Source organism: Rhinopithecus roxellana, chromosome 11 (genome assembly GCF_007565055.1).
Source record: "Rhinopithecus roxellana isolate Shanxi Qingling chromosome 11, ASM756505v1, whole genome shotgun sequence".
In the NCBI taxonomy this organism is placed as follows: Eukaryota; Metazoa; Chordata; class Mammalia; order Primates; family Cercopithecidae; genus Rhinopithecus; species Rhinopithecus roxellana.
Window position 1 is genome coordinate 134863142 of NC_044559.1, and position 26107 is coordinate 134889248.

Genomic DNA, 26107 nt, shown 5'->3' on the forward strand with positions numbered 1-26107 from the left:
ATTTCTTTTTTAATGGGCAGGAAATTCAAACATGCTATTCACTAAAAAAGACTTATCCTTAGCAAATAAGTACATGAAAACATATTCAATATCATTAGTCATCAAGGAAACTCAAAACCGCAATGAGATACTGCTACACACCAATCAGAATGGCTAAAATTTAAAAGACTGACTATATCAAGTGTTGGTGAGGACGTAGAACTGCAACCCTCATACACCGCTGCTGGAAATGTAAAATGATACAACCACTTTGCAAAACAGTATGGCAGTTTCCTAATAAGTTATAAAAGTCCACCTACCATATGACCCAGGCATTCCATTCCTAAGTGTTTACTCAAGGAAAATTAAAACGTATGTACTTTCAAAGATTTGTGCACCATATTCATAGCAGCTTTATTTGTAACAGCCAAAAGGTAAACAATGCAAATGTCCAGTAGTGAATTGCTAAACAAATTGTCGTCTATCTGTACAATGCAATACTATAAAATAAATTTTACTTGGCCATAAAAGAAAGAAACCATTGATAGAGGCAACAACATGGCTGAACCCCAAAACAGTTATCCTGGGTATATACTGTATGGTTCATTTACATAAAATTCTAGAAAGTGCAAACTAATTTATAGTGACCTAAAGTACATCAGTGATTGCCTGGGCAGGGGGTTTCGAGAGGAAGGGATTACCAAAGGACATGGGAAAACTTGCAGGGGTGATGATATGTTCATAATCTTGATCTCAGTGATGGTCTCACGAGGGAAACACTAAAATTTATCAAATTGTACACGTTGAATATGTGCAACTTATTGCATGTCAATTCTATCCAAATAAAATATTTTTATAAAGAAATAAATAGGTATTCTGGCGCCCAGGGCCACCGAGCTGTAAGCGGCGGGGTGGGATTCCAACCCTGAAGCGGGCATTTGGAGCCCTCATGCTTCACCCTAGCTCCCTGAAACAAGCTCGGAGGATTGACTCTGAGCAGCGAGGAAAGTACTGGAAGGAAGCAGGCCGAGCGCGTCCCTGGCTGGGGACGTTAATCATTACCGGAGGGCGGCCCGAGCGCGGCCCCGCCCCGGGACGGCCGCCTGCGCGCCCGGCCGCCGCCTGCCCTCTCCGCCGGCCACCTGCTGCCGCCCGCGCCATGGTGAGTCCAGGGGTGCGCCGCCGCGATCGGGGCAGCGGGGCCGGGGCAGCAGCGGGCGAGGTGGGAGCGGGACGGGGCGGGGGAGGGTCTTTTCGAGCCCCCTGCGGAACCGCCGGGGTCCGAGAGTGGGGTCTCTGCCCGGGTCCCTGTCGCCGGCGGCGGGGAGGGGAAGCTGAGGCCCTGAGAGGGGCATGGCGGGTCCCGGTCCCAGCCAGTTGGGAGGCCAGGCTTGCCCTGACCCAGGCCAGTGCTTGTTCCGCGACCCTGCCGCGTGCGAGGCCTACGACCTTACGGGGCCGGGGAGGACCGTCGTGGGAGAGTCCGCAGATCTCGTCCCCTTAGTGGCCCGATTCGGCTTTATACTGGGGTGGGAGCGAGAGGCAGGCTGAGTTTGCGCGCTCCTGTGCGTGCCTGTCCGCTGCCCCTTCCCGCTCGCACTCTGGATACAGGGTCTGTCTGCCTGGGACTCACGCTCTGAGCCCGTGTGCTGTCCCGGGCTCCAGAGCCAGCCCCCGCGCCGGTTTGAGGCCCGTGCCGGGCCACGGGGGCTTGGTGGCGCAGGAGCAGCCCTCCTCCCGGGTGAGCTTCCCCCACCCACCCCCGGGGCGGGGGCGGACCCCTTGCTCTGCTGCAAGCTCGGGAGCTTTATCAGACCATTTCTGGCCCACAGGCCTTCGGAGCAGGCAAGACTGGGAGGGCCTTTTGATGGGAGAGGGACTTGGGGGAGGGAGGATGAGTGGGGCTGTTTGTGAGGGGCGCTGAGGCCCCCAGAGATGCAGGCTTGGGAAATCGGCAACCGCTCCCCACACCTCGCCAGAGGAGGCAAGACCTGGCGGGGATTTACTAAGCAAACAGGGCACCCTCCCCCTCTCCAGAGCCGGCACCTGGAAGGTTTGTCTGTTCAGCCCCAGGCTGTGCGACTTGGGGGTTCCAGAAGGCTCTACCGAGAAAGGGAAGCCTCCTAAGAGCTCACCTGGACTCACGCACCCCTTTAAGAGCCAAGGAAGTAAACAGTGGGCTCTGATGCTTTGGCTGACTTCTGGTTGTCTGGATACACGGACCAGGCGGTCAGCCACGGGGAGAGGGCCAGCTCTGGAGTAGAGACCTCCCCACTGGGCAGATGATGCAAATCGCTGCTGCCATTCAATCCCTGTAGCCATCTAGAGCCGAGGAGAGGAGAGGCGCCAAGCTCCCTCAGTCCAGAGAGAGCTCACGTTTTCAGGAGGGAAACAGGAGGGAAAAAAGACGGACTTAGGAAAGCACTGGGATGCTTCAGCTACGGCAAATGCTACCAGGCTCATCACAAGCCTACTTGCCTTAAGAGGTATCTTTTTGTAATGCAGGTGACATTTGCTTTAGAGCACTGGAGTTTCCTAAAGTGTCCCATTGGCACCTCATGATGATCTGTGGAGGTAGAGGTTCTGCCAAGAGAGGTACAGCCACCTGGCTGGTAAATGGTGAAAGCGGGGCTCAAACCTCCTGCCAATCAACACATGGTGTCCAGTCTGCAAGCTGCCTCATAAAAGCTAAATTAACCTCCCTCACATTCCCTCCCTACCCCTAAGTATTTCTTTTCAATTTGGCACTCCATTTCTGCCCTGGGTTGGTGCTACTCTAGAAGCCTAGGTTCTGGGATCCGTTAAGCTCCTAGACCTGGATCCTCCTAGGATGAAACTGACCCTTGCTTCCTTGCATTCTCTGAGGTTCCACTCATGGCCTGAATTGTGCCAATCTGGGCTGTGTTGAGGGCACTTTGCACATTAGGTAAATAGGACGGGGCACTAGGTTTGCCAGCTGCCTTTGGCCAAGTTCCTTCCACTTTGGGGACTGAGTTCTGTGGCCTGAGCTTCCCAACCAGCCAGAAAAGAGATGAAAAACCGGAGAACCTAGCCCTCGCGGCTCAGGACCAGAGGCTGCCTGGGAGCATGACTGAAGACCTACTAGAGGTAGTGCCAACACGGTCAGCTACAGTGTGGCTAATGGGCTGGACACTTATTTTAAATGCAGCTCCTTTGTCCAGCCCCAGGGATGCTGACACACAGACAACACTGCGCCATCACTGGCTAGGGGTGGGCAGGAAAGAACAGCAGACAAGTCGTTTCCCCTCTCTAGGCCTGTTTCCTCTTCAATACACATGAAAGTTACCGTAGGGACGTGGGGTGCATATGATGAAGTACATAATAGGAAAAGGAAGGGGGGACAGTCATGGTACTCTTCCTCAGAGGTTGTGGAGTAATATATTTGCATCTGGGATTTATTGTGCTTTTACACCCTCACTGATGTAATAGATCTCATGGAGGGAAGGTCTGTAAGGCTTTGAGGGCAGGGTGGGGGAAGAGTGCATCTCTGTCCCCGTCATATGAATTGCATTGCTTTTGGGATTTCCTTTCTCTGTGTGGAGTGTAAAGCCCAAGACCTGAGAGCCTATCAGCGGACAAGCCTGGACCCCACCTCCTGGGCAGAGTGCCACCCTTGAGGACTTCCAGCTTATTGCTCAAAGACCTGCTGCCCTTGGTCACCCACGTCCAAAGCAGCCAGTGGAGGCTGGCTAAGTTGCCCTAAAGGCTGGACCCCCTCTGTTTTGACCTATAAAAAGAAATGCTCTTGGGCCTCTGTTTTTTCCCCTCTTCTAGGCTGGCAAAGCACACAGGCTGAGTGCTGAGGAGAGGGACCAGCTGCTGCCAAACCTGAGGGCCGTGGGGTGGAATGAGCTGGAAGGCCGCGATGCCATCTTCAAGCAGTTTCATTTCAAAGACTTCAACAGGGTATGGCACCAGGGCGGGACAGAGTTTTCTGAGACGGGGGCTGATGGGGTCACCTTACAAAGCATGTTCTCTCCCTTCACGTCTCGTTAGCCAAGACTCTGAGACCCCACACTCATCCAGTTATTTGGATATCTGTGCCGGGGGGATATTTGTTTTCCTGCCTAACTCAGAAAGTATCATGTTTGGGGACTGGAGAGTAGGAGGATGTGTCTTGGGCTCTGCCTTCCTGGAACTTGTAGCAGCAGTCCTCTCAGGAGACAGTTCAAGTAGAAAACATGCACAGCTGAAGACATGTGAGCCGACAGCCAAGACTGGCCAGACCAAAAGCCTGTTGTGGTGTTTGCACCTTGTTGGCGTCCTAAATAGCAAGACTTTCTTCCTACTGCAGGGACAATCTCTAACTCAAGCCTGAGAACCAGTGACAGAATGTCAAGGGGGAAATGATTAAAGATAAAGGAGTCTCCTGGGGGGAAGTTAATTCATCCTCCTTCGTCTAGGCCTTGAATTGGTGATGTCCAGAAGTCCTCTCTCTTAAAACACTAACCTGGCTCTCACTCCACTTAAATAGGCCTTTGGGTTCATGACAAGAGTGGCCCTGCAGGCTGAGAAACTGGACCACCATCCTGAATGGTTTAACGTGTACAATAAGGTGAGTGATGCTGTGTGCCTCTGTTGTGCTCTGCCCCCACCCAAATACTGCAAACTCTGACACATTCTGAAGGCTTTTGGACTTAACAGTGCAGCTTCCTGACCCATAGGTCATCCAGTCATCTCATTTCCAATCTCACTGAGATTGCACATGCCTAGAATCAACAAAAATACCCCTGGAAAAAAAAATCAGTCAACTATAAAGAAATGCAAATTAAAAGATGCATGAGGTAGTTGTGGTTAAAGTAGACATTAAGTAGACATTAAGAAGGCAAAACCCAAGAAAGGAAAGGCTGTGGGAATCAGGCATACTTATTCAGTGTTCATAGTTCTAAATGGCTTTAATCTTTCTGGAGGTATGGAAGAATGAAAAAGTAATAAACTTGAACTAAGAATACACACATATAGCCAACCTATCAAATTATTTGCTTAATGAATGGAAACAGCCATTAAATGTCTACCATGTGCCAAAAACTCTGCAGTCTCTGTTTATAAAAACAGTAAGGGTGGAAGAGGCCATCTGTGAATGGATAGTGTTTGGGAGCTGGCATTGGTTTTTGGTTTTGTCTTTAGCTTTTAGGTTGCTCTTGACAGTTGGATGTTAAGTTTTTATTCTATAGCTGAAGTCACGATTATTTTTGAAAGACAGCAAAGGGGAGATGTAGAAGATGTTGTTACAGACATGTCAGGAAGGAGTCCCCAGGAGAGGCTGTAGTGACCAACTGCTATTCTGGAGCTCCTAGCGGGGCTGAGCCCAGCAGCTGGTGACTCCCTCCTGTTCTTAAGTGAAGTCAGTGGAAGCAGAACTTCTGGTTTCGTTTCAGGTTCACATCACGCTGAGCACCCATGAGTGTGCTGGCCTTTCAGAACGGGACATAAACCTGGCCAGCTTCATCGAACAAGTAGCAGTGTCCATGACATAGACCCTGCCCTTCCTCTTTGAATTCTTCAGGGGGAAGGGGTGACTGAACTGGGAATCTAGGGAGGGAGCTGAGGAGCCCTCGGCCTCCCCCTACTCCCCTCCCAAGACCCAGCTGCCTCCATTGAGGGGTGAGTCCTTGCTGTGGGATGTGCCAGTGTCCCCACCAACACCAGGAATTTAGACCTTTTCCCTGCACCACTCTCTTCGTCCTGGGGGCTCTGTTACACTAATTTGAATAAGCTCTCCCCTTTCTTTTCAACTCCCCAGCAACAATGATTTTCTTGCCAGGCTGTGTCTCCCTAATTCTTTTCCCAGGAAGCTGTGATACAGGGTGAAATAAAGTCTTGTCTTAGAAACCAGGACCCTAAACCCCACACTATGTAACAGAAACACGTGCTTTTATGTCTCAAATAAAACTATTATATCACTTGGTCTCAGACTCTAGAAACTTACTTTCCACAGGTCAATCCAAATTGGAGTCAATAGGCATTTAAATGAAAGCACTTCCTCTGTGCTAGGCACTGTTCAAGGTACTGGGAAAAGAGAGGGACCAGACCACCTTGCCTTCAGATTCTTTATCATCTAGGGGATATAATTTGATTATCATCAAACAGGAACACAATTAACTATTACCAATTAACTAGTACTAATTAACTATTACTAGGGTGAATTAATGCTAGATGGCAGGATAAGAAATGAGCTAAGGGGAACACAAGTGATTAATGGTGAAAAGGGCAAATCTGGAGGCTTTGAGTTATGCCTTGAAGACCTGAGTAGGATTCTTGAGAGGCAGAGATGGCTGAGAAAACACCATGAACACAGATAAGGGTGTGTAAGGGCACAGGTATTATATGCATTGTGGAACCTATGTCTAGAAGCCTATGTCTAGAAAGGTAGTCTGGGGCCATATTACAGGTTGAACATTCCTCATTTGAAAATTAGAAATCCAAAATCTGAAACTTTTTGAATGCCAACATGATGCCCAAAAGAAATGCTCATTGGATCATTTTAGGTTTCTGATTTTCAGATTAGAGATGCTCAACTTGTCAGTATAATGCAAATATTCCAAAATCCAAAATCTGAAACACTTCTGGTCTCACACCTTTCAGGTAAGGGATACTCAACCTGTGTTTTCTTCCTGGCTGTGATGGCTAATTTTACATGTCAACTTGATTGGGCCATGGGGTGCCCAGGCATTTGGTCAAGCATTCTGGGTGTGTCTGTGAGGGTGTTTCTGAATGAGGATAACATTTGAATCTGTACACTGAGTAAAGCCGACTGCCTTCCCTAACATGGGTGGCCTCATTCAACCAGCCGAAGGCTTGTATAGAATAAAAGGGCTAAAAAGGGCTGACCCTCTTCCAAATAAGAGGGAAGTCCTCCTGCCTGACTGCCTTGAGGTGGGACATTGGTCCTTTCCTGCTTTCGGACTTAAACTGAAACATCCACTCTCCTTGAGTCTGAAGGCTGCAAGCCTCCGGTCTGTAACAATACTGTCTGCTTTCCTGGTTCTCCAGCTTGCCAACCGCAGATCTCGGGACTTGTCAGCCTCCATAATCACATGAGCCAATGCCTTATAAGAAATCTCTCTCTTTGTGGCCAGGCGCGATGGCTCAAGCCTGTAATCCCAGCACTTTGGGAGGCCGAGACGGGCGGATCACGAGGTCAGGAGATCGAGACCATCCTGGCTAACACGGTGAAACCCCGTCTCTACTAAAAAATACAAAAAACTAGCCGGGCGAGGTGGCGGGCGCCTGTAGTCCCAGCTACTCGGGAGGCTGAGGCAGGAGAATGGCGTGAACCCGGGAGGCAGAGCTTGCAGTGAGCTGAGATCTGGCCACTGCACTCCAGCCCGGGCGACAGAGTGAGACTCCGTCTCAAAAAAAAAAAAAAAAAAAAAAAAAAAAAAAAAAAAAGAAATCTCTCTCTTTGTGTATTGGTTCTGTTTCTCTGGAGAATTCTAATACACAACAGGCCTATCATATCAGATACGGGAGATCTCAAATCCTGATGGTCTCTTCAGATTTCTTAAAATCTTAGCAAAGTTCTTAGGGCTTGCCTGGTTTTACTCCACAAGAGAGAAGACATAGGCAGCTTAGAGCTGGCAGGCTATTTATCACTGGAGCAGTTAAAGAGATGATTTGCAAAGTCAGTTCCCCAGCCAGGAACTCTCTGGGACAGAATATTCCCACGCTGTGTCATGAAGAAGGGGGCACTGAGAGCAGCCTCATCTCTACCCCCACGTGCAGGCTACACAAATTTCACCTCACATATGTCACTATGCAGAGAGGCTGAGAAGCCTTCTTCCTAATAGTTCTCACCCGTGTCTCCTAACCCAAGTACTAAGCTGACTTGTAAATGCCAGGGTCCCTTGGAGCAGGAATCTAGCAATGTCACAAGTCAACCTGGATGAGTTGGTCCCCCAGCAAAGGCCAGGAAAGGGGCAGAGGCTGGAGGTTGAGAAATAAGCATAATGTTCTTGTTCATAAGAGGGATTCGTAGCACCCCATTCCCAGCATATACGCTAGTAAAGAATTTTTCCAAGTGTGCTTTGATCTGATGACTAGCGGATTGGAGGACAGATGCCAGATGCCGAGGTATGGACTATACTGTTACATTACATTCCTGCCTCTGCTTATTTTCATGGGTCAAGGGTTGAAAAATGTTTGCCCAGTGCAGGGACAGCTCATGCCTGTACTTCCAACACTTTGGGAGGCCAAGGAGGGAGGATCATTTGAGTCCAGGAGTTAGAGACTAGGCTGGGCAACATAGAGAAACTGTCTCTACCAAATATACAGAAAAATTAGCCAGGCATGGTGGCACACCTGTGGTCCCAGCTACTCGGGAGGCTGAGGTGGGAGGATCACTTACGCCTAGGAGGTCAAGGCTACAGTGAGTGATGATCATGCCACTGCCCTCTAGCCTGGGTGACAGCGAAACTTCGTCTCCAAAAAATAAAGCCAACCTTGGCAGCACTACAGCTGTATGAAGCACATTTATGTGAGACAAAGACACAGGTAACACTTTTTTTTTTTAAAAGAAATAAATAGGTTTATTCTAAAATTAATCCAAATAATTGAAATTATAGGGAAGGATATTAAGAAGAGAAGAGATTACAAGACAGAGGAAAGCATAAAATAAAATAAGGCAATTAAAACTTCAAATCAAGAAAAGGTTCTCAAAAATCTGACTTTGCCTACCGAGGTATAGTTGGTGGCTATCAAATTAGGACTCAGTAATTACTTGTGTCACTGGCTGAAAGCTGCTCATTGCTGCCAAGAACCTACAGAGAAGGCCAAGGGGCTTACGTACAGCTATATGGAGCAGCAATAAGCACCCCAGACATGACTTCCTAGATGAGCCAGGCCTCCTCATCCAAGCATATCCTGGATCCTCTTTCTCTCTGGTTTCCAGGTACTTAGGAACTAGGCCATCTGGCAGAAAACGGTAGCAAAAAAGCAGTCCTTGGCTTAATTCTGGCAAAGTCTGAATGGGCTAAAAGTCAAAAGGAAAAGCTGGGTTATCTGAATGACAGCCTTCAGATCCTGACTAACCCTTTGAAAAACTTCTCATTTCTTATTCATAATAGAATAAGATGTCCAGCAGTTACGTGTGTGTGAAGATTATCTGAAGAGCTCTGTCAGCCCCTAAACCAAATGCAGGGCTTGAGGCCAGTGCCCTTTGGTTAGACAGAACCACATTGCCCAGATGGCTAGAGACCACCCAGACAGCTCAATCCATCATTAAGTTACTATAAGCAGCAAACTGTAAGCATAAGTGGATGATGAAGATGGAAAAAAATGTAAGATAGGGCCTGTCCCTGGCAAACTAAGAGTGTGAATTTCAGACCTCTCTGAAATAGGTACGACTACCACTCCCAGTACAGGGACCAATCAGCAACCTATTAAAATGCCTGGAAATGAGACGGACTGCTGCTTAACTGTGTCTCTTTCATTGGTCGTGGTATCAGTGGGCACACACGACCATTTCACCACCAGGGGGCAATCTCTCACCAGGAGCCCATTCAAGCATGGCCACTGCCCCATTTGTGATCTCGTGTGCGCCCAAGTAATCAAATGAATGCAACCATCCACAGTAATTACAATTAGGGTCATTTAACTATTTAATTGCTTTTTGAAATTATTGCTGAAATTAGGAAAGGAGCATTGAAATGGTAAGGGGGAGGTTAGAGAAGACAGAGATTTAAAAGAAGCAAGTACCATTTTCCAAGTATAAAACTCGTAATATTAAAAGTGACTCAGCAGTGTATTCACATGACTACTTAAGTCTGATGCAGAAACAAGACAGTACAGATTTTGCAGAGGCCGACGTGACATCTGCATACGACATGATACTATTAAGACTCTCTACCCACCTCTGCTACAGAGTAGCTGCTATATGCACACATACACAAAAATACAAAATGAAAAGCCTACAAAAGTCTTAAGTCAAACTAAGGCTCTTAATTGTAAATTAAAGTGGCTACAGTAGGTCCCTTTGAAAAACACCATCTCCCCTGGCACCAATGTTGTCACAGCACAGAGGAAGTGAGTGGCTCAGGGTCTGGTCCTGGGGAGACACTCTATAGGGGCACATGCTTCTCCATCTTGGCAGCTGGCAAGCCACAGTGGTGTCTGCTGGGTGGCTCTGGGTTCCTGGACCTCACCCAACATAATGCACTGACCACACAGCTCTGACCACAGCTACTCTCAAAGAGGTGCCTGCCAGGTCTCCCTTTGACACACACACACACACAGACACACACATACACACACACACTACCCACTCTTGCATTCCACAACGCACTGCGGGGCAAACAGGAAACACACACACACACACACACACACACACACACACACACACACGAATGCCACACCAGCCCTGAATGGCAAGACCAGCTAGTCACAGTTGTTGGGTTAGTAGTACAGTGCTCAAGAACGCTTCAGACTAACATGCCAAGGAGCCTGAGGAAAAGTCTGGTAGTTATGGCTCTCCCAGCCAGCATTCCCAGGGGAGGAAACTAGAAGATACCAGCTTGGAGAGGCTGAATATTCAGGAGTCCCTGAGATGGGGAAGGGAACAGAGGAAAGTGTCTCCTGACTCGTCTTAAGTACTGCCCTCCCCAAATAGAAACCTCAAAGACTGATCCATTTTCCCTAGGGCCTGGGCCAGGAGTAGCTCACTGCTCACTGCTGTGGAGAAAGGCACATGATACGATGTCATTAGAGCAAGACAGTGGCTCAGCCTAGAGGAGAGTTCCCTACAGGGGAAAGAGGGCAGGAAGTGGGCGCAGGGTCTGGTCCTGTCCCTGCACCGCCCTGAGCAGCGAGTCTTGGGAAGGGATTACAGGCCCTGGGCCATAGGCTGCTCACCATTCTGCTTTCCTATCCTGTTTCTCTCCTGTACTGCTCCCTTTTAGCCAAGGCTGAGAACTGTCCAGCAACTGAGGCAAAACTGCCATAGTACCTCTGAAAGCTGAATCAAGGGGGAAGAGGCAGAAGAACACACTACCAGAAAAAATCTTCCTTGCTATGGGTGCTCTTTCACACCCACCTAGGGTAAGTCAAGGCAACTTGTGAAGGTGCTTTGAGCTGTTCCTTCAAGCAAACATATTTTCATTACATAATGGCTTAAGGGTGCAGGGAAGGATCACCACCAACTTTGGTGACATATTTGAATCTGGGTGTTCATCCTACTCTGATATTCAGAAAAGCATAGAAAAAGGCCTGGTGTTTGCTCATCACCAGCCCAGGACAGGGTTCAGATGTGTTCTGACCACTGCCAGTTCAGGAAGGTAGCACCATGGCCAAAAGCTCCTCTATTATTTGGAAACCATGTTTTCTTCCTAGTCCATGGTAACAAGAACAAGCCAATGGGAGCATCATTCCAAATAATAATCTCCAAAGATGGTGGCAACCAAGTGTCAAATGGGGACTGCAGGCACAGAAGAGACCACCCCAAACCCTGCCTGAGTGGATGAAGCAGGTATGTTAGAATAATCCTGTCCTGCAGAATAGCGAACAGCAGCTTGGTCGATCTGTGTCCTGGAAAAAGAAATGAGTTGCAATAGAAGTGATTCTAAGAGAGACAACGAACCTACTCTTAAGAAAGAGGGCCAGGCACGGTGGCTCACACCTGTAATCCCAGCACTTTGCGAGGCTGAGGCGGGGAGATCACCTGAGGTCAGGAGTTCAAGACCAGCCTGGCCAATGTGGCGAAATCCTGTCTCTACTAAAAAAAAAAATAGAAAAATTAGCCGGGCATGGTGGCGGTCACCTGTAATCCCAGCTACTTGGGAGGCTGAGGCAGAAGAATCACTTGAACCCAGTGGGTGAAGGCTGCAGTGAGCTGAGATCGTGCCACTGCACTCCAGCCTGGGCAAAAGAGCAAAACTCTTATCTCAAAAAAAAAAAAAAAAAAAAAAGAGCTGATAAAGCCTCCTGCTTAAAGTACACCTCACACCCAGCTGGGGAAACATCTGTTACGTAAATGCCTCCTGCCTGAGATAACAAAGAAACTCTATCTATCTCATAAACTGTACCCCAGCTTCTCTAAAGAATCAGGACAGGTCAGAGCTACCACATAGTGTTTAAGTGAAGTAGAAAGGTAGAGTTTAGAAAAGGAAATAGTTAAAACAATTCCTAGGGTAACATTTCTAACAAGGGCAAAATCATTATGTAATGGAATTCTCTGGGGTCTTCAAATTAAAAACCATAAAAGGAAGACAAGAGGAAGAACAAGAATCCTGAGGCTCAAGCTGTCTCATGGTGTATCTTGAGTTGTGCTCTATGGAGCGGAGACCAGATGTCAAAGTTGTGCACGGCCTGTTTCATACCCAAGAACCTTCTGAAGGCTGGAAGCTCCTTGAGACTAGAAAGGGTCCAAGCTCAGTGGGGTTTTGGAGAACCATTCATCTGGCTGCCCTGGGTGACAGTGTCCGTGCTGTACAAGCTGTCCAAAAAGACCGAGGACAATTCTGCAACCATATTCCTGTCAACAGTTGTCTGGGCCATGCCATAAATGGCACCCTACAAATCCAAACAAAGAGACATTTATTAGTGAGGCCGGGTCCAGAAGCAAGAATAAAACTGCAGCAATGAGCGAATCCTAGCGTCGCATGTGCGCTGCCCCACCCCATTTCCACCTTAGGCATCCCATCATTCTATCAGAAAAGTAGGTGGCGTAGTCAATTTTTCACAGGGACTTCCCAGTCGGCCCTTTTGCATAAAGGGACTAGCCTAAGAAAATTCCAGAGAAAACATGTTTACTATCTTTCCTGTGTCAAAATTTTCTTTTCAAATGGACACTACCACCAGCTGCTTTTATATAGAAGTCTCTAACTTACAAGGTGCTTTATAGTGTAGCTCATTTGAGACTTCAGCAACCCTAAGGGGTGGGTGATACAGAGATCATCAGCTCCAGTCAACAAATAAAAGATGTCTGTGGCAAAGGGGCAGAGCCAGGAACAGACTCCAAGTCATTTAATTCTTTCAAACTCTCCACCAACACCTAAATTTCCAAGAGAAGAAAAAAAACTCCAAGTGTCCCTACCATTCCTGTGGTCTTCGCTTTAGGATTCTTCATGATTTGAGTGACAGATTCTCGAATGTCCTTTAGGAATTGTATAGCTACTCGTTTCCGGGCGTGTAGTAATGTAATGCAGAAATGAATACTAGGAAAGAAGAGACAGAGAGAGATGAACCTTGAAGAAAGAAAAAAGATTCTAAAATAATACAGCCCCAAATACGGGAATGTCCTGGTTGCCCTTTCACATTACTTCTGACAAGTGTAGTCATCCAAGTTGTTCCCAGTCCCGGGAATCTGGGCTGTCTGATGCTTGGGGTGTCAGGCATGGGCTGGCCTCAGAGCTTCTAAGCGTGACTGAGAACCAAGCTAAGAGGATGAACAGGGTTGGCTGCTTTGTCCCACCCATCCCCTCACAAATTCCACCACCACTGCTTCAACCACGTCGCCGTCAATGAACACTTTTATCTTAGATAATCAGCCCCCATGTGCTCTCATGGGGACAGGGTCACATGGCTGGGGTCTTAAAGGACTTCAGAGCACAGAAGAAATTCTATCTCGCCCTGGAGGAATTTAGTGGGGTTTAGTGGAATTGTGAAGAGGGAAAAAGATAGTCCAGATGGGACTGGCAATGCACCAATGTGTGGAAGGCTAAGTTGTACACAGAGGACATAAACAGACCTATACTCAGTTGGAGTGGTGCATTTACGCAAAGGTATCAAGGAAGATTAGGTTAGAAAAGTCTACTAAAGAAGGCAGTAGCAGGTCTGAATGATCAGAGACCCCCTGGGAAGGTCTTGAACTAAATATTAGCCAGACAACGAGTATTTTATAATGGCTGTGTACAAGATGGATTGGAGAGTAGAGAGGCTAGAGAGCGGGAGAAAAACCTCATGACCAACCACTGGTCTAGGGAGGTTGTCATCTAATTCTGCCAGAGTTTAAAGCTAATGGTCTTGTTCTTTGTATCTAATAATTCCAGGTGATAAGAGAGAAATCTTTTAGATATTACAGTTGCTACTAAAGTACTAGCCTCTAGCAGTCAAACTCTATACTTCAGGTTACCGTACCCAAGTTCTTCCAAAGTCATGGAGCAAAATAACGGAAAGAGGCTTCTTCAAGCTTACCTGGGTGGGAACTGCAACTGGTTCAAGTTCCACCCCTTCGCAGTCATCAGGTTTGACAGTCGGTAGATGTCAAAATCACGGGATCCCAGAGCAATGACTGACAATTGGGGATTCCCAAAAACAAAGATGCCTTTGATATTTTCCAGTCTTAAAAAAAAATAAATAAAGGAAGGAAGAAAAAGTAAACTCAGTCACATACAGTCCTCTGGTCACTATCTCTTTAATCATTCAAAGTCTTCCTTATAATGAATGCAATCGAACCCTTTGGGCTTTAGTCTTCTCATCTTCAAAAAGAAGAAGGCTACGCTGGCATCACTGGTTCTCACTGAGATCAGAATCATAGATGAAACAATAAAAATACTCCAAGGCCCAAACCCCATCTAGATCTAATGACTCAGATTCATTGACTTCACAACTGTCTACCCAACTACCCATCATATTCCCCTAGATGTTTCTGAGACACAAAAGATGTACTAAAAAAATTTCTGGAAAAATAATCTGCTCATCTCCACAGTTCTAAAAAGTCATATGTAATCCCTAAAGCAAGACATAGCATAGCAGGTCTTAACAATGGCCCTATCAGAGCTATAGGAGGACCTTTTATATATATATAATTTTTATTTATTTGTTTGCTTATTTGAGACAGGGTCTTGCTCTGTCACCCAGTCTGGAGTGCAGTGGTGTGATCATAGCTAACTGTAACCTCAAATTGCTGGACTTCAAGCAGTCCTCTTGCCTTAACCTCCTGAGTAGCTGGAACCAAAGGTACACACCACCACATGTGGCTAATTTTTATTTTTATTTATTTTTGAGATGGAGTTTAATTCTTGTTGCCCAGGCTGGAGTGCAATGGCACCATCTCGACTCACTGCAACCTCTGCCTCCCAGGTTCAAGCAATTCTCCTGCCTCAGCCTCCTGGGATTACAGGCATCGCCACCACGCCCGGCTGATTTTTATTTTTAGCAGAGATGGGGTCCTTCCATGTTGGTCAGGCTGGTCTCGAACTCTGGACCTCAGGTGATCCCCCCGCCTCGGCCTCCCAAAGTGCTGGGATTACAGGCATGACTCACCGCACCTGGTCTCATGACTAATTTTTAAATTTGTTGTAGAGATAATGTCTCACTATGTTGCTCGCGTTAGTCTTTAATTCCTGGGCTTAAGAGATCCTCTTGCCTTGGCCTCCCAAAGTGCTGGGATTACAGGCCTCAGCCACCGCACCTGGCCAAGGACCTTTGTCAAATGAGAAATGCCTGCTGGCAGCTTTCCTTCCCCCTCAGTATACTTAAAGAGCCTCCCCAATCCAAGTGACACATAGAGAGATGGGCAGATAGGATGTTAACAGATACATGAGACAAAGCATGCAGCCTGTTCTGGCTTTGGCTTAACCCAAGATTTCATTGTCCTCCTTTCCTCTTTCCTTCTGACCCATTTCTAATTATTTTCTTATTCCAATGATTCTTCAAGTATGATTCCTGGAGCAGCAGCATCAGTATCTCCAGAGATGGAAATCTTTAGACCCCATCCCAGTTCTACTGAATCAGAAACTCTAGGGGTGGGCCCAGCTATCTATGTTTTAACAAGCCCTTCAGGTGATTAGGATGCATGCTCAAGTTTGGGAATCACTGTTCTAACCATTAAATTGTACAACGGTTAGGGGAAGAGCTGCTTTAGGGGAAGAGCTGCCAGTTGTTACGACATTCATAGAGATGAGACAACCTACAAATGAGGCCCCCGTCTCTGAAGACCCTCCAAAAGTCGGGGCAGAGAAAGGGAGCTTATCCTCCCAGGCCAGCACCACACTCCTTAGCTGCTGCCCTAAACCCTCTGTCTTGCGGGAGACAACAGGTGGGCTAGGGCTATGAATACTTAGCCAGGCAGGTGCCTTGAGCCAACTAGGAAAAAAAAAGCAACAGATAAGGCAGAACCCCAGTCTTCCACACATACTCTGACTTGAGGAAGCGTGCAGTTTTGATGATCTGTTTGGTAGCTTCAACATAGCCGTTCTCACCGAAGTGCATCAGGGCAGCCCAACAGGCTGCACTAATGCCACCAGGCCGTGAGCCTGCGATGGTTGGGGAAGCATAGATGCCACCCTGCCAATCTGTATCAACGAAGAACTGATAGTTCCTGTACTTCTTGTCACTATACAACACCAATGATGAGCCTTTCGGGGCGTAGCCATACTGTGGACGAAGCAGCAGACAAGAAAAGTGAGAGTATCGTTCTGTCTGGCAGACCTTGTCCTAGAACTCTCATCATGCAAAGGAAATCCTATATATTTCTCAGTTTCTCTGTTATGTTTCCCACTCACATTAAGGATTCAAACTTAAAATGCTAAAGGGTAGTAGGAACTTAAGAGATGGAGTTTAAATTCTCTATGTTAGGAAAGAGGAATCTGAGACCCAGGGAAGAACAGTGCCTAGTTAATCAGTTTACTCCCTCTCTTGCCCAGCATGTGGTTTACCTTATTTAAAATATTTCTCTGGGGGCCATATGTTGGGATGAAAACAAGAATAAGTTTGCAGTGGAAGCCATGAAGAGATGGAATTTGACACTTCGAGTTAAAATCACCATCTGACCCCCTTCCCATCTTTTTTGCTTGGTATTACTAAGAATATTATGCTTATAAGAACATAATGGTGCTCAGAATCTAAAAGCTACTTAATCCAGCTTTAAAATGAACTATGTAACTGGTTTCCTTATAGAACATCTGACCCCCTAATTAACTCTTACTAAAACTAACATGGAACTAATTTCATTACCTGAACCATCCAGAAACGGATGGTTATGGGAAAAGGACACAGGCGCTATCTGGGTGGTAAGGAAAAAACAGATGCTGACCGAAAATCGGCTGCAGATCACACAGATTTTGAAAAACAAGTCTTTAATATACTTGAGTTTAAAACAAGCCCTGAAAATGCAATCAAAACAAGGTACACATTCCTGAGGCTGCTAATACTTCTTCCACATCTGGATGTATATTCAATAGCGTTATCTACTGATCTAGACTTTGTCTCAGTCCACCAAGGGTGGCAGGCATGGCCATCTCAAATGCTGAATGTTCCTGAGCACACAGGTTCTTCCCCTTTCCCAAAGGACTCTTACGTCAACATTCGCTTGTCATGTAGGCTCAGCCCAGTTGCACAGCAGCTCTGATGTTATCTACCAGCATGGGAACTCTACTACCAACCCTCACACTCCTCTACCCTCCACCTCAAATCAGCTCAAGGCTTCAGGGAGCTTTTTAAACAAGGGCCACTACACTAGCATGCTCTAGTTACACACAGTCAGTGGATACAGAAATTCTCCTAGCCAATTTGAGATAAAGGTAATAGTTTCATTTTCACTACTGCTTGTTACCTCTACCACTATACCCCATCACCTGAACCAGCTGATCTGGTGACAGCAAAGAGAGAGTTTAAAACAAGCCTCTGATGAGAATTCTATAGTTAATTTTATACTTTGGGGGGAAGCTACCAATTTATTTTATCAATAATAGTCAAAATAATCAACTGGTAACACTTGATCTCCTCCTTAGCTCACCTTATGGGTGTCAGCTGAAATGCTGGTTACACCTTTCACACGGAAATCAAATGGATGCTCCAGTGGGTATCCTGCTTTCTCCATAAAGACGATGAGGAAGCCTCCCAGACAAGCGTCAACATGAAGGGGTATTTTGTATTTGACAGCCAGCTTGTTCCAAAAAACAAAGAACATAAGAGAATTTCCTTTATAGCCCTATAATAAAAACTGCAAGACATGGGTGGAAAAATGGGCTATAAACACAAGGCTGTTCTGTATTATGCCTCCCATGTTTTTAAAAAAATGGCTATTTTTAACATTCCCAACAAAATTTATCTTTCAAATGTGTTTTCCCTTCAAAATAATTCATCTGAAATATGGTATGTATTTTGTATTTAAATATGCATGACCTCAAACTCCCTGCAAAATCAAGCAGGAAATGAGTAGAGCTCTGATTTAGGCTGCCTCTGGCACAAGGGAAAGGTCCTGTTCAGTCACTACAAGATGAGGCGCGAGGGAGAGGGAGGTGCTGAGGGGCAGCTTATGGAATATCACCCTTTGGTGGGCACATTCCTACATGCAGATTATTTCCAGATCTCAATCTAAAAGGCAATACTATGTCAGAATATCCAGTTTAAAAGGCCTCAGCCTTGTACTATCCTCCCCCACAGCAGAGACTAGCAACTTTTAGAGGCTTCAAACAGAGCTGCAGGGCTTCCCCTAGGGCTGATGAGAGCCACTCATCACTACCGTGGTCGAACACAAAAATAAAAATCACTTCTATTTGCCAAGTACTGCCCCATTAGGCTTTGTTTTAAAATATCCATTTGCCTGCCATAGCAGCCCATTTCTCTCATATACCTTGGCCACTTCAGGGACAGGATCTATCACACCATGAGGAAACTGTGGGGTAGAACAGACGAGCATGGCAGTGTTCCTGGAGATGGCTCTTCTCATTGCCTAGGGATTTAAAGTTTAAAGGAAAATGAGAATCTATGTCACAATTACTCTTCTCTTCTGCTGCCAAGAGCAATCTGGGCTGCCAGCTTAGAGTTCCAGTTCCACTAGTACCCCTCCTTCACCACTCCAACTGGGAGAAGACTGCATCCCACCATGGTGACAGGACACAGGCAAGTCCGGGTAAGTCCATTTGGAGAATAGTCTGAGCACAAAATAAGAAAAGAATCGCTGTGGGGGCGAAAACAATATTGAGCTAAGAGGCCAAAGAGCCAAATGTGAACCCCAGTCCACAACCTATCAGCAGTGAAACCCTCAGTACACTACTTCAGTCTGTTAGTCTGTTATCTGTGAACTACAAAAATGTAACAGCTTCATCAACCTCTCTGGAATGTCATAAAGCTCAAATGGGATTCTGACAGAACACTGAAACTAGAAAATTCCTCTACACAAATGTGAGGCATAAAAATAATCACTATTATAATGACAATGGTATTAATTCAAGCCAATCTAAACCACAGTGAGAGTCTTTTTTTTTTTTTTCTTTTCTGAGACAGGGTCTCACTCTGTCACCCAAGCTGGAGTGCAGTGGTGTGAACACAGCTCACTGCAGCCTCAAACCCCTGGGGCTCAAGTGATCCTCCCACCCCAGCCTCCCAAGCAGCTAGGACTACAGGTGCACACCACCACATCCAGCTACTTTTTAAAATTTTGTGTAGAGATGGGGTCTCACTATGTTGCTCAGACTGGTCACGAACTCCTGGGCTCAAGGGTTCAAGTAATCCTCCCTCCTCAGCTTCCCAAAGTACTGGGATTACAGATGTGAGCCACCATGCCCAGGCCATGGTAAGAGTCTTAAGGGAATTGAGTCCATGTTCATTTTACAAATAGAGAAAAGAAAGGAAAAGTGATGGTGCTGACAGCAAAACCTCTGTCTCTCAAGTCCCAAGTTAGTGACTAGATCACCTCCCTTTCAGAATTCATGAACCTATGAAAAGACTGAAGCCAGGAGCGGTGGCTCACGCCTGTAATTCCAGCACTTTAGGAGGCCAAGACAGGCGGATCACAAGGTCAGGAAATCGAGACCATCCTGGCTAACACGGTGAAACCCCGTCTCTACTAAAAATACAAAAAAAGAATATTAGCTGGGCGTGGTGGCGGGCGCCCGTAGTCCCAGCTACACAGGAGGCTGAGGCAGGAAAATGGTGTGAACCCAGGGGGCGGAGCTTGCAGTGAGCCAAGATCGCGCCACTGCACTCCAGCCTGGGCAACAGAGCGAGACTCCGTCTCAAAAAAAAAAAAAAAAAAGAAGAAAAAGAAAAGACTGAAGCTGCAGTCAGTCACCACTATCAGTGGTTTTTCATATTCTGGCTGCCACAATCAAAGGCAGTCAGACCTGTCTGAGTGTGACTGTAAACAGCTACTCAACAAGAGGACCTTTCTGCCATCAGAGCCCAGCACAGACAGTGGGCCCTCCAGAGGGACTCACCCGCACATCCACCTCCATCATCTTTGTCAATGGGACCCGCACAATCTTCATCCCAAAGTAACTGGCTGCTTTGTTAAATGCAGCATGGGCACTTTGGGGAGCCACACTAGATGACAGGGAAGAGAATAATAATGAAATTCAGGCCAAAATAACAGAAAACATCATTAGCAGCTAATCTAAATTACCGGGAGTAAATTCTGATTATTTTCCCCCAAATTAAAAGTGTTCATACTGCTTTCTTTTTAAGCACACCCAAAAAGAGGCCCACTGATTTTCTGCAGAAACTTCCCTCCTATTTAGGAAATCATTCTGGCAATAGGAAGAGGACTCAGAAGTGATCCCACAGTGAGGGATCCAAAGCATAAAGCAAGGCTGGCAGGCGGAAAGCTGGGGGACAGAGACTTTGGGTGAGAGCAACACAAGGCAGAGCTGGCTAACAGTTGCCTACCAAAGACAGGCACCTCAGTGAGAATGAGAAGAAGGCTTCCCGGCACAATGCATGTTCAAGCAGAAATGTGAACACAGCGGCCAAGCATCAGCTCAGTGGCCCCTTCCAACTCTGAAAGACCACAAACCTGAAGAAACTAAAATCCCCATTTCTCCTACACATTTGAAAATAGTATTTCAAACAGTGTTGAAAGAGAAAACAAGTTCACGGGTATTTGCTTTAAGACTTTCCTCAACTAGTCCATTCATACAACAAATCTGTTCCCTTTAAGGAGAAAAATCTCTACTACTGAGGAAGTTGCAAGCACCAAAGATCAACGTATGAAGAAAGAATGGTAGCCTGGTTTATTCTCTTATGCTACATATGAACCACAGCATGAGACCATATGCAATAAATCCCCTTTGTCAGTGACACTTGCAGTAAAAATATTAAGATGTAGGATAAACATACTGTACAAGGGAATAGTCTAGGAAAAATAATGTAACCAAACATCAAATTTATGTCCAAAGAAGGCAATGTGGGTAAATCTCAAAAAGATATTTTTATTCTTCCTCCCAGAAAACAGCCCTCACACTAAAGTTTTCCCAGAGAGTACCCTGAGGCAGCCTATAATATTAAGTAACTTTCTAAGATAAGCAGAAGTAAAGTACCTAGAGAGCTTTCTTTAGGCTCCAAATAACTTGCAAATACCACAGGATTCAAAGATGTAGTCCTCAAACTCTCAATTTTGGAAAAAGGATCTTATTTTTGCTTGTAGTATATAATATGTGTGATCTGGGGGTGGGGCAGGATGGGAATTATCTTGAAAAATAACTGGCTGATCCATTTAGAATTTTACTGAATGTAAAAGGATAAGGGCAGAGGGGCTAGGACAGGGCGGAAGGGGGCCAGAATTACGAGAGGAAGAGAAGGAGCAGGAAAATTGATTATCTGGTTTAGTTTCATAAAGCAGTACTCCAGACAGACAAATTCAGAAGGGGACAAAACAGCCACACATACATACATTTCTGGAGTTTTGATCCCCTTCTCGAAGGCCAGGTCCCGATATGCTTTGCAGGCCATCAGTATGCTTTCTGTTCCCCCAGAAGTCACCTATAATAAAGAAGAGATGCCATCTGTTGGGGGAGTCAGGGATGCCCCGATTCTTCATGCCCTGATCTTGACAATGTTTGATATAGAAACAGATAAGGTCTTGGATGCATGCTGCAAGGCAGACACTGCCATGTCTTCCAGAAGGAAAATTTGGCTTCATTGGCTAAGCCTAATTTTGGCTCAGGAGAAGAATGAAAGCTACTAAATAATGAGCAGAAACTCAGCACTGTCTAGACAAATGCACATTCGCCCAGATCCCACCCATTCACAATCCATTTATGTTTGTGTATTAATTTTTCAATTTTCAGATAAGATACGGCATTTTATGTCATTCAAAAATATCAGAATTTTAATTTAAATTTTTCAATGCCTGCTAAAGAATGTGAAATTGTGATTACAATTCTAGTAAACTGTGCAATACACTAAGAAGAGACATTCAGACTTTCCAAAGTAAACTGCTGGTTTTGACAAGTTTGAAAGAGAAAAGCAGAAGTTTCTACTTGATGGAAGTTTGTTGCCTTGTTTGAAATAAAACAAAAATCCTAATCCTTTTTAAATGAAGTAAAATGTTTTCCTAATGTTTGGCCTAGCCCCTCTGATAAACACATTTCTTTACCAGAGTTCAAACAAAAGACATAGGGGTCTTTTTATTCATCTTATTTTCCCCACTGGACTATACATTTATGAAGGTAGGGACCAGTCTGTTCATGACAACATTCCTCAACATTCCTAGCACCTGACATAGTCGCTGACACCTAACAAACCCTCAATCCATTTTTTTTTTTTTTTCTCTTGAGACAGAGTCTCACTCTGTTGCCCAGGTTGGAGTGCCGGGGCATGATCTCAGCTCACAGCAGCCTTTGCCTCCTGGGTTCAAGCGATTCTCCTGCCATAGTTACCTGAGTAGCTCAGATTACAGGCGTCCACCACTATGCCCAGCTAATTTTTATATTTTTAATAGAGACAGGGTTTCACCATGTTGGCCAGGCTGGTCTCAGGCTCCTGGCATCAAGTGATCGGCCCACCTCAGCCTCCCAAAGAGCTGGGATTACAGGCGTGAGCCACTGCACCTGGCCTCCACATTTCTTAGTGTCTGACTTGACTCTCAGTAAACCTTGACCAACACAGGCATGTCATAGCCATCTGGCTATTTTTTAAAAAAAAATAATATATGAGAATGAATCATTCCAAAACAAACAAAAAGCCACAGTACTAAACTAGCTGGACAATTTCTTAGACTTACCATCTCTGAAGATTCATACAATCTTTGAAAGGTTTTTTCAATTTACAGGTGAGAAAACTGAGCCCTTGAGGAATTAAAAGTGTTTCACTCAATGTCATACATTAGCAACTGTTGACAAGAAGTAAAACTTTCTACATTTTCATATTTAGTGTAGCTTAATACAAGATGGAATCAGATAAAGTAATCACTGAACTTTCCTAAGATAATATCCACATACAGGACAAAAATACCATTGGATACAAAATCCCTGTGGCCAGGAGTTATATGGAAGATGAACTGAGAAAAGTCATTTCTTGACTCAGGAAGTCTTTATGAAACATGTGACCATCACCACAAAATAATGCACCGAACTTGGGCATGGGACACTTGTTTGTAGATCACTACATTTCTATGTTGCAGAAGACAAAAGTACTTATAGCTGAGGTCAGCTCTGCACATCAGCATGTCCTGGGGGTTAGGATAAAACCTCAGAATGTCACAAGCAGAGCCAAGCCAGCTGTGAAGAAAGTCGGGGAGGGACCAGCAAAGTCCAAGTCTCCAGTGCGTCAATCTCTTCGTAAGGTCCAGTAATGACCTAAGCAATAATATTTCCAAATTCCTAGTCACCTGCTTCATGTGTCCTATTTTTAGTTCAATAACTAGTCAAAACATCATTATTTGTTATGCAAACACCAGTGTACTTTTGACTGTAAAAGTAGGAATACCTAAATTCAACTTTTTTGTTTGTTTATTTTGAGATGGGGTCTCACTCTTTCACCCATACTGGAGTGCCATGGCATGATCTCAGCTCACTGTAATCTCCACATCCCAGGCCCAAGAGATCCTCCCAACTCAGCCCCCTGGAGTAGCTGGAACTACAGGCACACGCCCCCCGGCCTGGCAGACTTTTGTATTTTTTGTAGAGATGGGGTTTCACCAAGTTGCCCAGGCTGGTCTCAAATTCCTGGGCTCAAGTGATTCAGTTGCCTCAGCCTCCCATGGTGCTAGGACTATAGGCATGAGTCACCATGCCTGGCCCTAGGTTCTACTTTTAATTTGTATTTCTGATTCTGTGTTTTAAAATGCTATTACTCTCCCACTTCTTTCTACCTCCTATACCCAAAGAAAAACAGGAATTTTCACTGTGAAGTAAGAAAATGGAGGCCTCGGTAACTATTTGTTATGTTATTCAACTTCTTTCAATATGTATAAACACTCTCACTTTAACATACGATACGTATTTCAGAAAACAAGAGAATATCATCTTCTTGGAAAATTTTCTTTCAGATGCTGTTTGGATCTGACGACATTAGCACAAGCCAAGAAGAGTGTTTCACATGGTAACCTAATTTCTTTTAGTATGTGAAGTTACCTCTATCATTGTAACTGAGACAAATAAAGTTAGGAAAGATAGTTTAAGGTTGAAGAACAAAGAATGAGAGAGCTTACAACTCTCAGCTAGGAATAGCCTAAAGACTGCCCAGCCATTTGGTCTTATCTTCTGGCTTCCCAGCTCTGAACACTGAACTCTTTCTTCACTAAAAGCAGCTCATCCAGAGAGAAAAATAAGAAGCTAAGGGAGGAGTGGGGGAGACAGAGTGGGAGAGGGAAAAAGACAACACCAGTGCTGACTCGTTATTTTACAAAAGTCTAAATATTAGAAGAGGCTGGGAATCAGACTCTATCCTTCTTCTGATCCCTCACACATGTGCTGAAGAAGATCATAATAATACAGATATGGTTTAATTGCAGCAATGCAAAAAACCCCTAGGCCTGGACTTCTGGAGTAAGATGGGAAGGAAAAAAAAAAAGGTGAGGGCAGGGAGAGAAAGAGAGTCAAAACCTACAGTAACAACAACCAAACAAGGAAAGAGAAATAATCTAATACAATAAACTTCGAATATTGGCAATCAAAAACAAAAGAAACAGTGAAACAGCAGAGAGCAGAAGTAAAACACTAGTTTCTAATCAGCCCTTGAAACTATACTGCAAAGTCAGCAAAATCCTGAGAATTTTCCTTCATACCCCCAAATCTGCAGAGAGGCAAGCTGAGGGGGTTTCCTTATCTTCTTCCTCTTCTCACGAGTGAGTGGTAAACATGGCTGCTAGGGAGAAATGAGCAAAACGGGAGAGAGAACATCAGGATTGGCTCTTTAGAGTGAAGACTTCAGTGAATTAAATAATCAAAGGGTATTATCTCTCCCAAATAAGAGAGTGAACTCTGATAGGTAACTGAAGAGAATCTCAGAACAGACCCAGATATTCTAATACAGATAGAACAAAGCTTTGGCTGAGCTTTGTCCCCAACCCAATGGTCTCAGACAAGAAGCACCCACAGTGCATAAGAAAAAACAATGTCTGGAGAATGCCACCCCAGGATGAGAGAAAATGGCAAGGCAACTATGCAAACATACTAAAAGGCAGGGGAAAAGGTAGTATGTAGCACGCAAAATAAAAACCCAACTCAGAAGGAAACAAGCTAAGGGACAGAAGGAAACCCCTTATAACTTTCTCACTATAGGAAAGTATCATAAGAACATGAATTTAAGAAAACAAAGAGTTCAAAACCTAGACCATGAAACAACAGAATGAGCTACAGACCTAAAAAAAAAAAACAAAGCCAGTAGCATCCATACAGAACTAACAAAGACATTAGGAACAGCAAGGAATAAAATAAACATTGCCGAGAATAAAAACGCTGACTTCAAGGAAAAGGTCTGAGATAAGTTTATTGAACCCAGATTTAAAAAGACAGATTGAAAGACCAATGCCACTCCCCATGTGGAGAACTGTGTTCAATCTGGCCAGAAGCAACCAAAAGTCATTCAGAGAATGACTACAAAGACTGGAAGTCTGTGAAATCATATGAACAGCTGAGTAACCCAGAAAAATGTGGGGCAGAGAAGATTCAGGGACAAAGGGGCTTTCAAACATACAAAGGTCTATCACACGGAAAAAACAATTATGAAACTTCCATTTTGAGCAATATAGATTATATACCTTGAGCAACCCTCCTAACTGAAATAAAAAAATTAACAAAACATCAAAAAAAAATTTAAAACCTATCATTAAGCTAACATAAAGAAACTCTTACTAAACCCCCAAACAAAGCAAAATCAAGAATCCTGCAAGATAAGTAAGTGGCAAAACTAGATTTCACCCTGAGGGTGGCACCAACCCCTACAGACTTCAAACTGCTACAATGACAGATGAGCAAGGGATGGACCAGAAGATACATTAGAGACTGCC

At 45.2% G+C, this 26107-nt stretch overlaps 2 protein-coding genes across 6 annotated transcripts in view; one reads left to right on the forward strand and one right to left on the reverse strand.

The window, feature by feature from the left end:
- Positions 1-892: 892 nt before the first annotated feature.
- Positions 893-5908, forward strand: PCBD1 (pterin-4 alpha-carbinolamine dehydratase 1). Its single transcript, XM_010362856.2, has 4 exons — positions 893-1141; positions 3775-3906; positions 4475-4555; positions 5379-5908. Exons 1-4 carry the CDS (start codon positions 929-931, stop codon positions 5475-5477), a joined length of 525 nt encoding a protein of 174 aa, XP_010361158.2. The 5' UTR covers positions 893-928; the 3' UTR covers positions 5478-5908.
- A 2606-nt stretch (positions 5909-8514) lies between these two features.
- SGPL1 (sphingosine-1-phosphate lyase 1) overlaps positions 8515-26107 on the reverse strand; it is a 68657-nt gene continuing 51064 nt past the window's right edge. For all 5 annotated transcript variants that reach the window (XM_010362855.2, XM_030940608.1, XM_030940607.1 and 2 more), the window contains 8 exons: positions 21548-21636; positions 20097-20202; positions 18512-18610; positions 17672-17821; positions 16073-16311; positions 14128-14274; positions 13028-13148; positions 8515-12504 (listed from right to left, as the gene is read on the reverse strand). In XM_010362855.2, coding sequence (XP_010361157.1) covers positions 12364-12504; positions 13028-13148; positions 14128-14274; positions 16073-16311; positions 17672-17821; positions 18512-18610; positions 20097-20202; positions 21548-21636 — 1092 coding nt within the window. In that variant the 3' untranslated portion in view covers positions 8515-12363. The remainder of the gene's footprint in view (positions 12505-13027; positions 13149-14127; positions 14275-16072; positions 16312-17671; positions 17822-18511; positions 18611-20096; positions 20203-21547; positions 21637-26107) is intronic.

Bases quoted from the DNA above. Each gene is read 5' to 3' on its own strand.
- PCBD1 (XM_010362856.2), top strand. From the start codon at position 929: ATGCTTCACCCTAGCTCCCTGAAACAAGCTCGGAGGATTGACTCTGAG. The intron at 1,142-3,774 runs GTGAGTCCAGGG...CCCCTCTTCTAG, and splicing joins CTGCTGCCGCCCGCGCCATG to GCTGGCAAAGCACACAGGCT. The intron at 4,556-5,378 runs GTGAGTGATGCT...GTTTCGTTTCAG, and splicing joins GGTTTAACGTGTACAATAAG to GTTCACATCACGCTGAGCAC.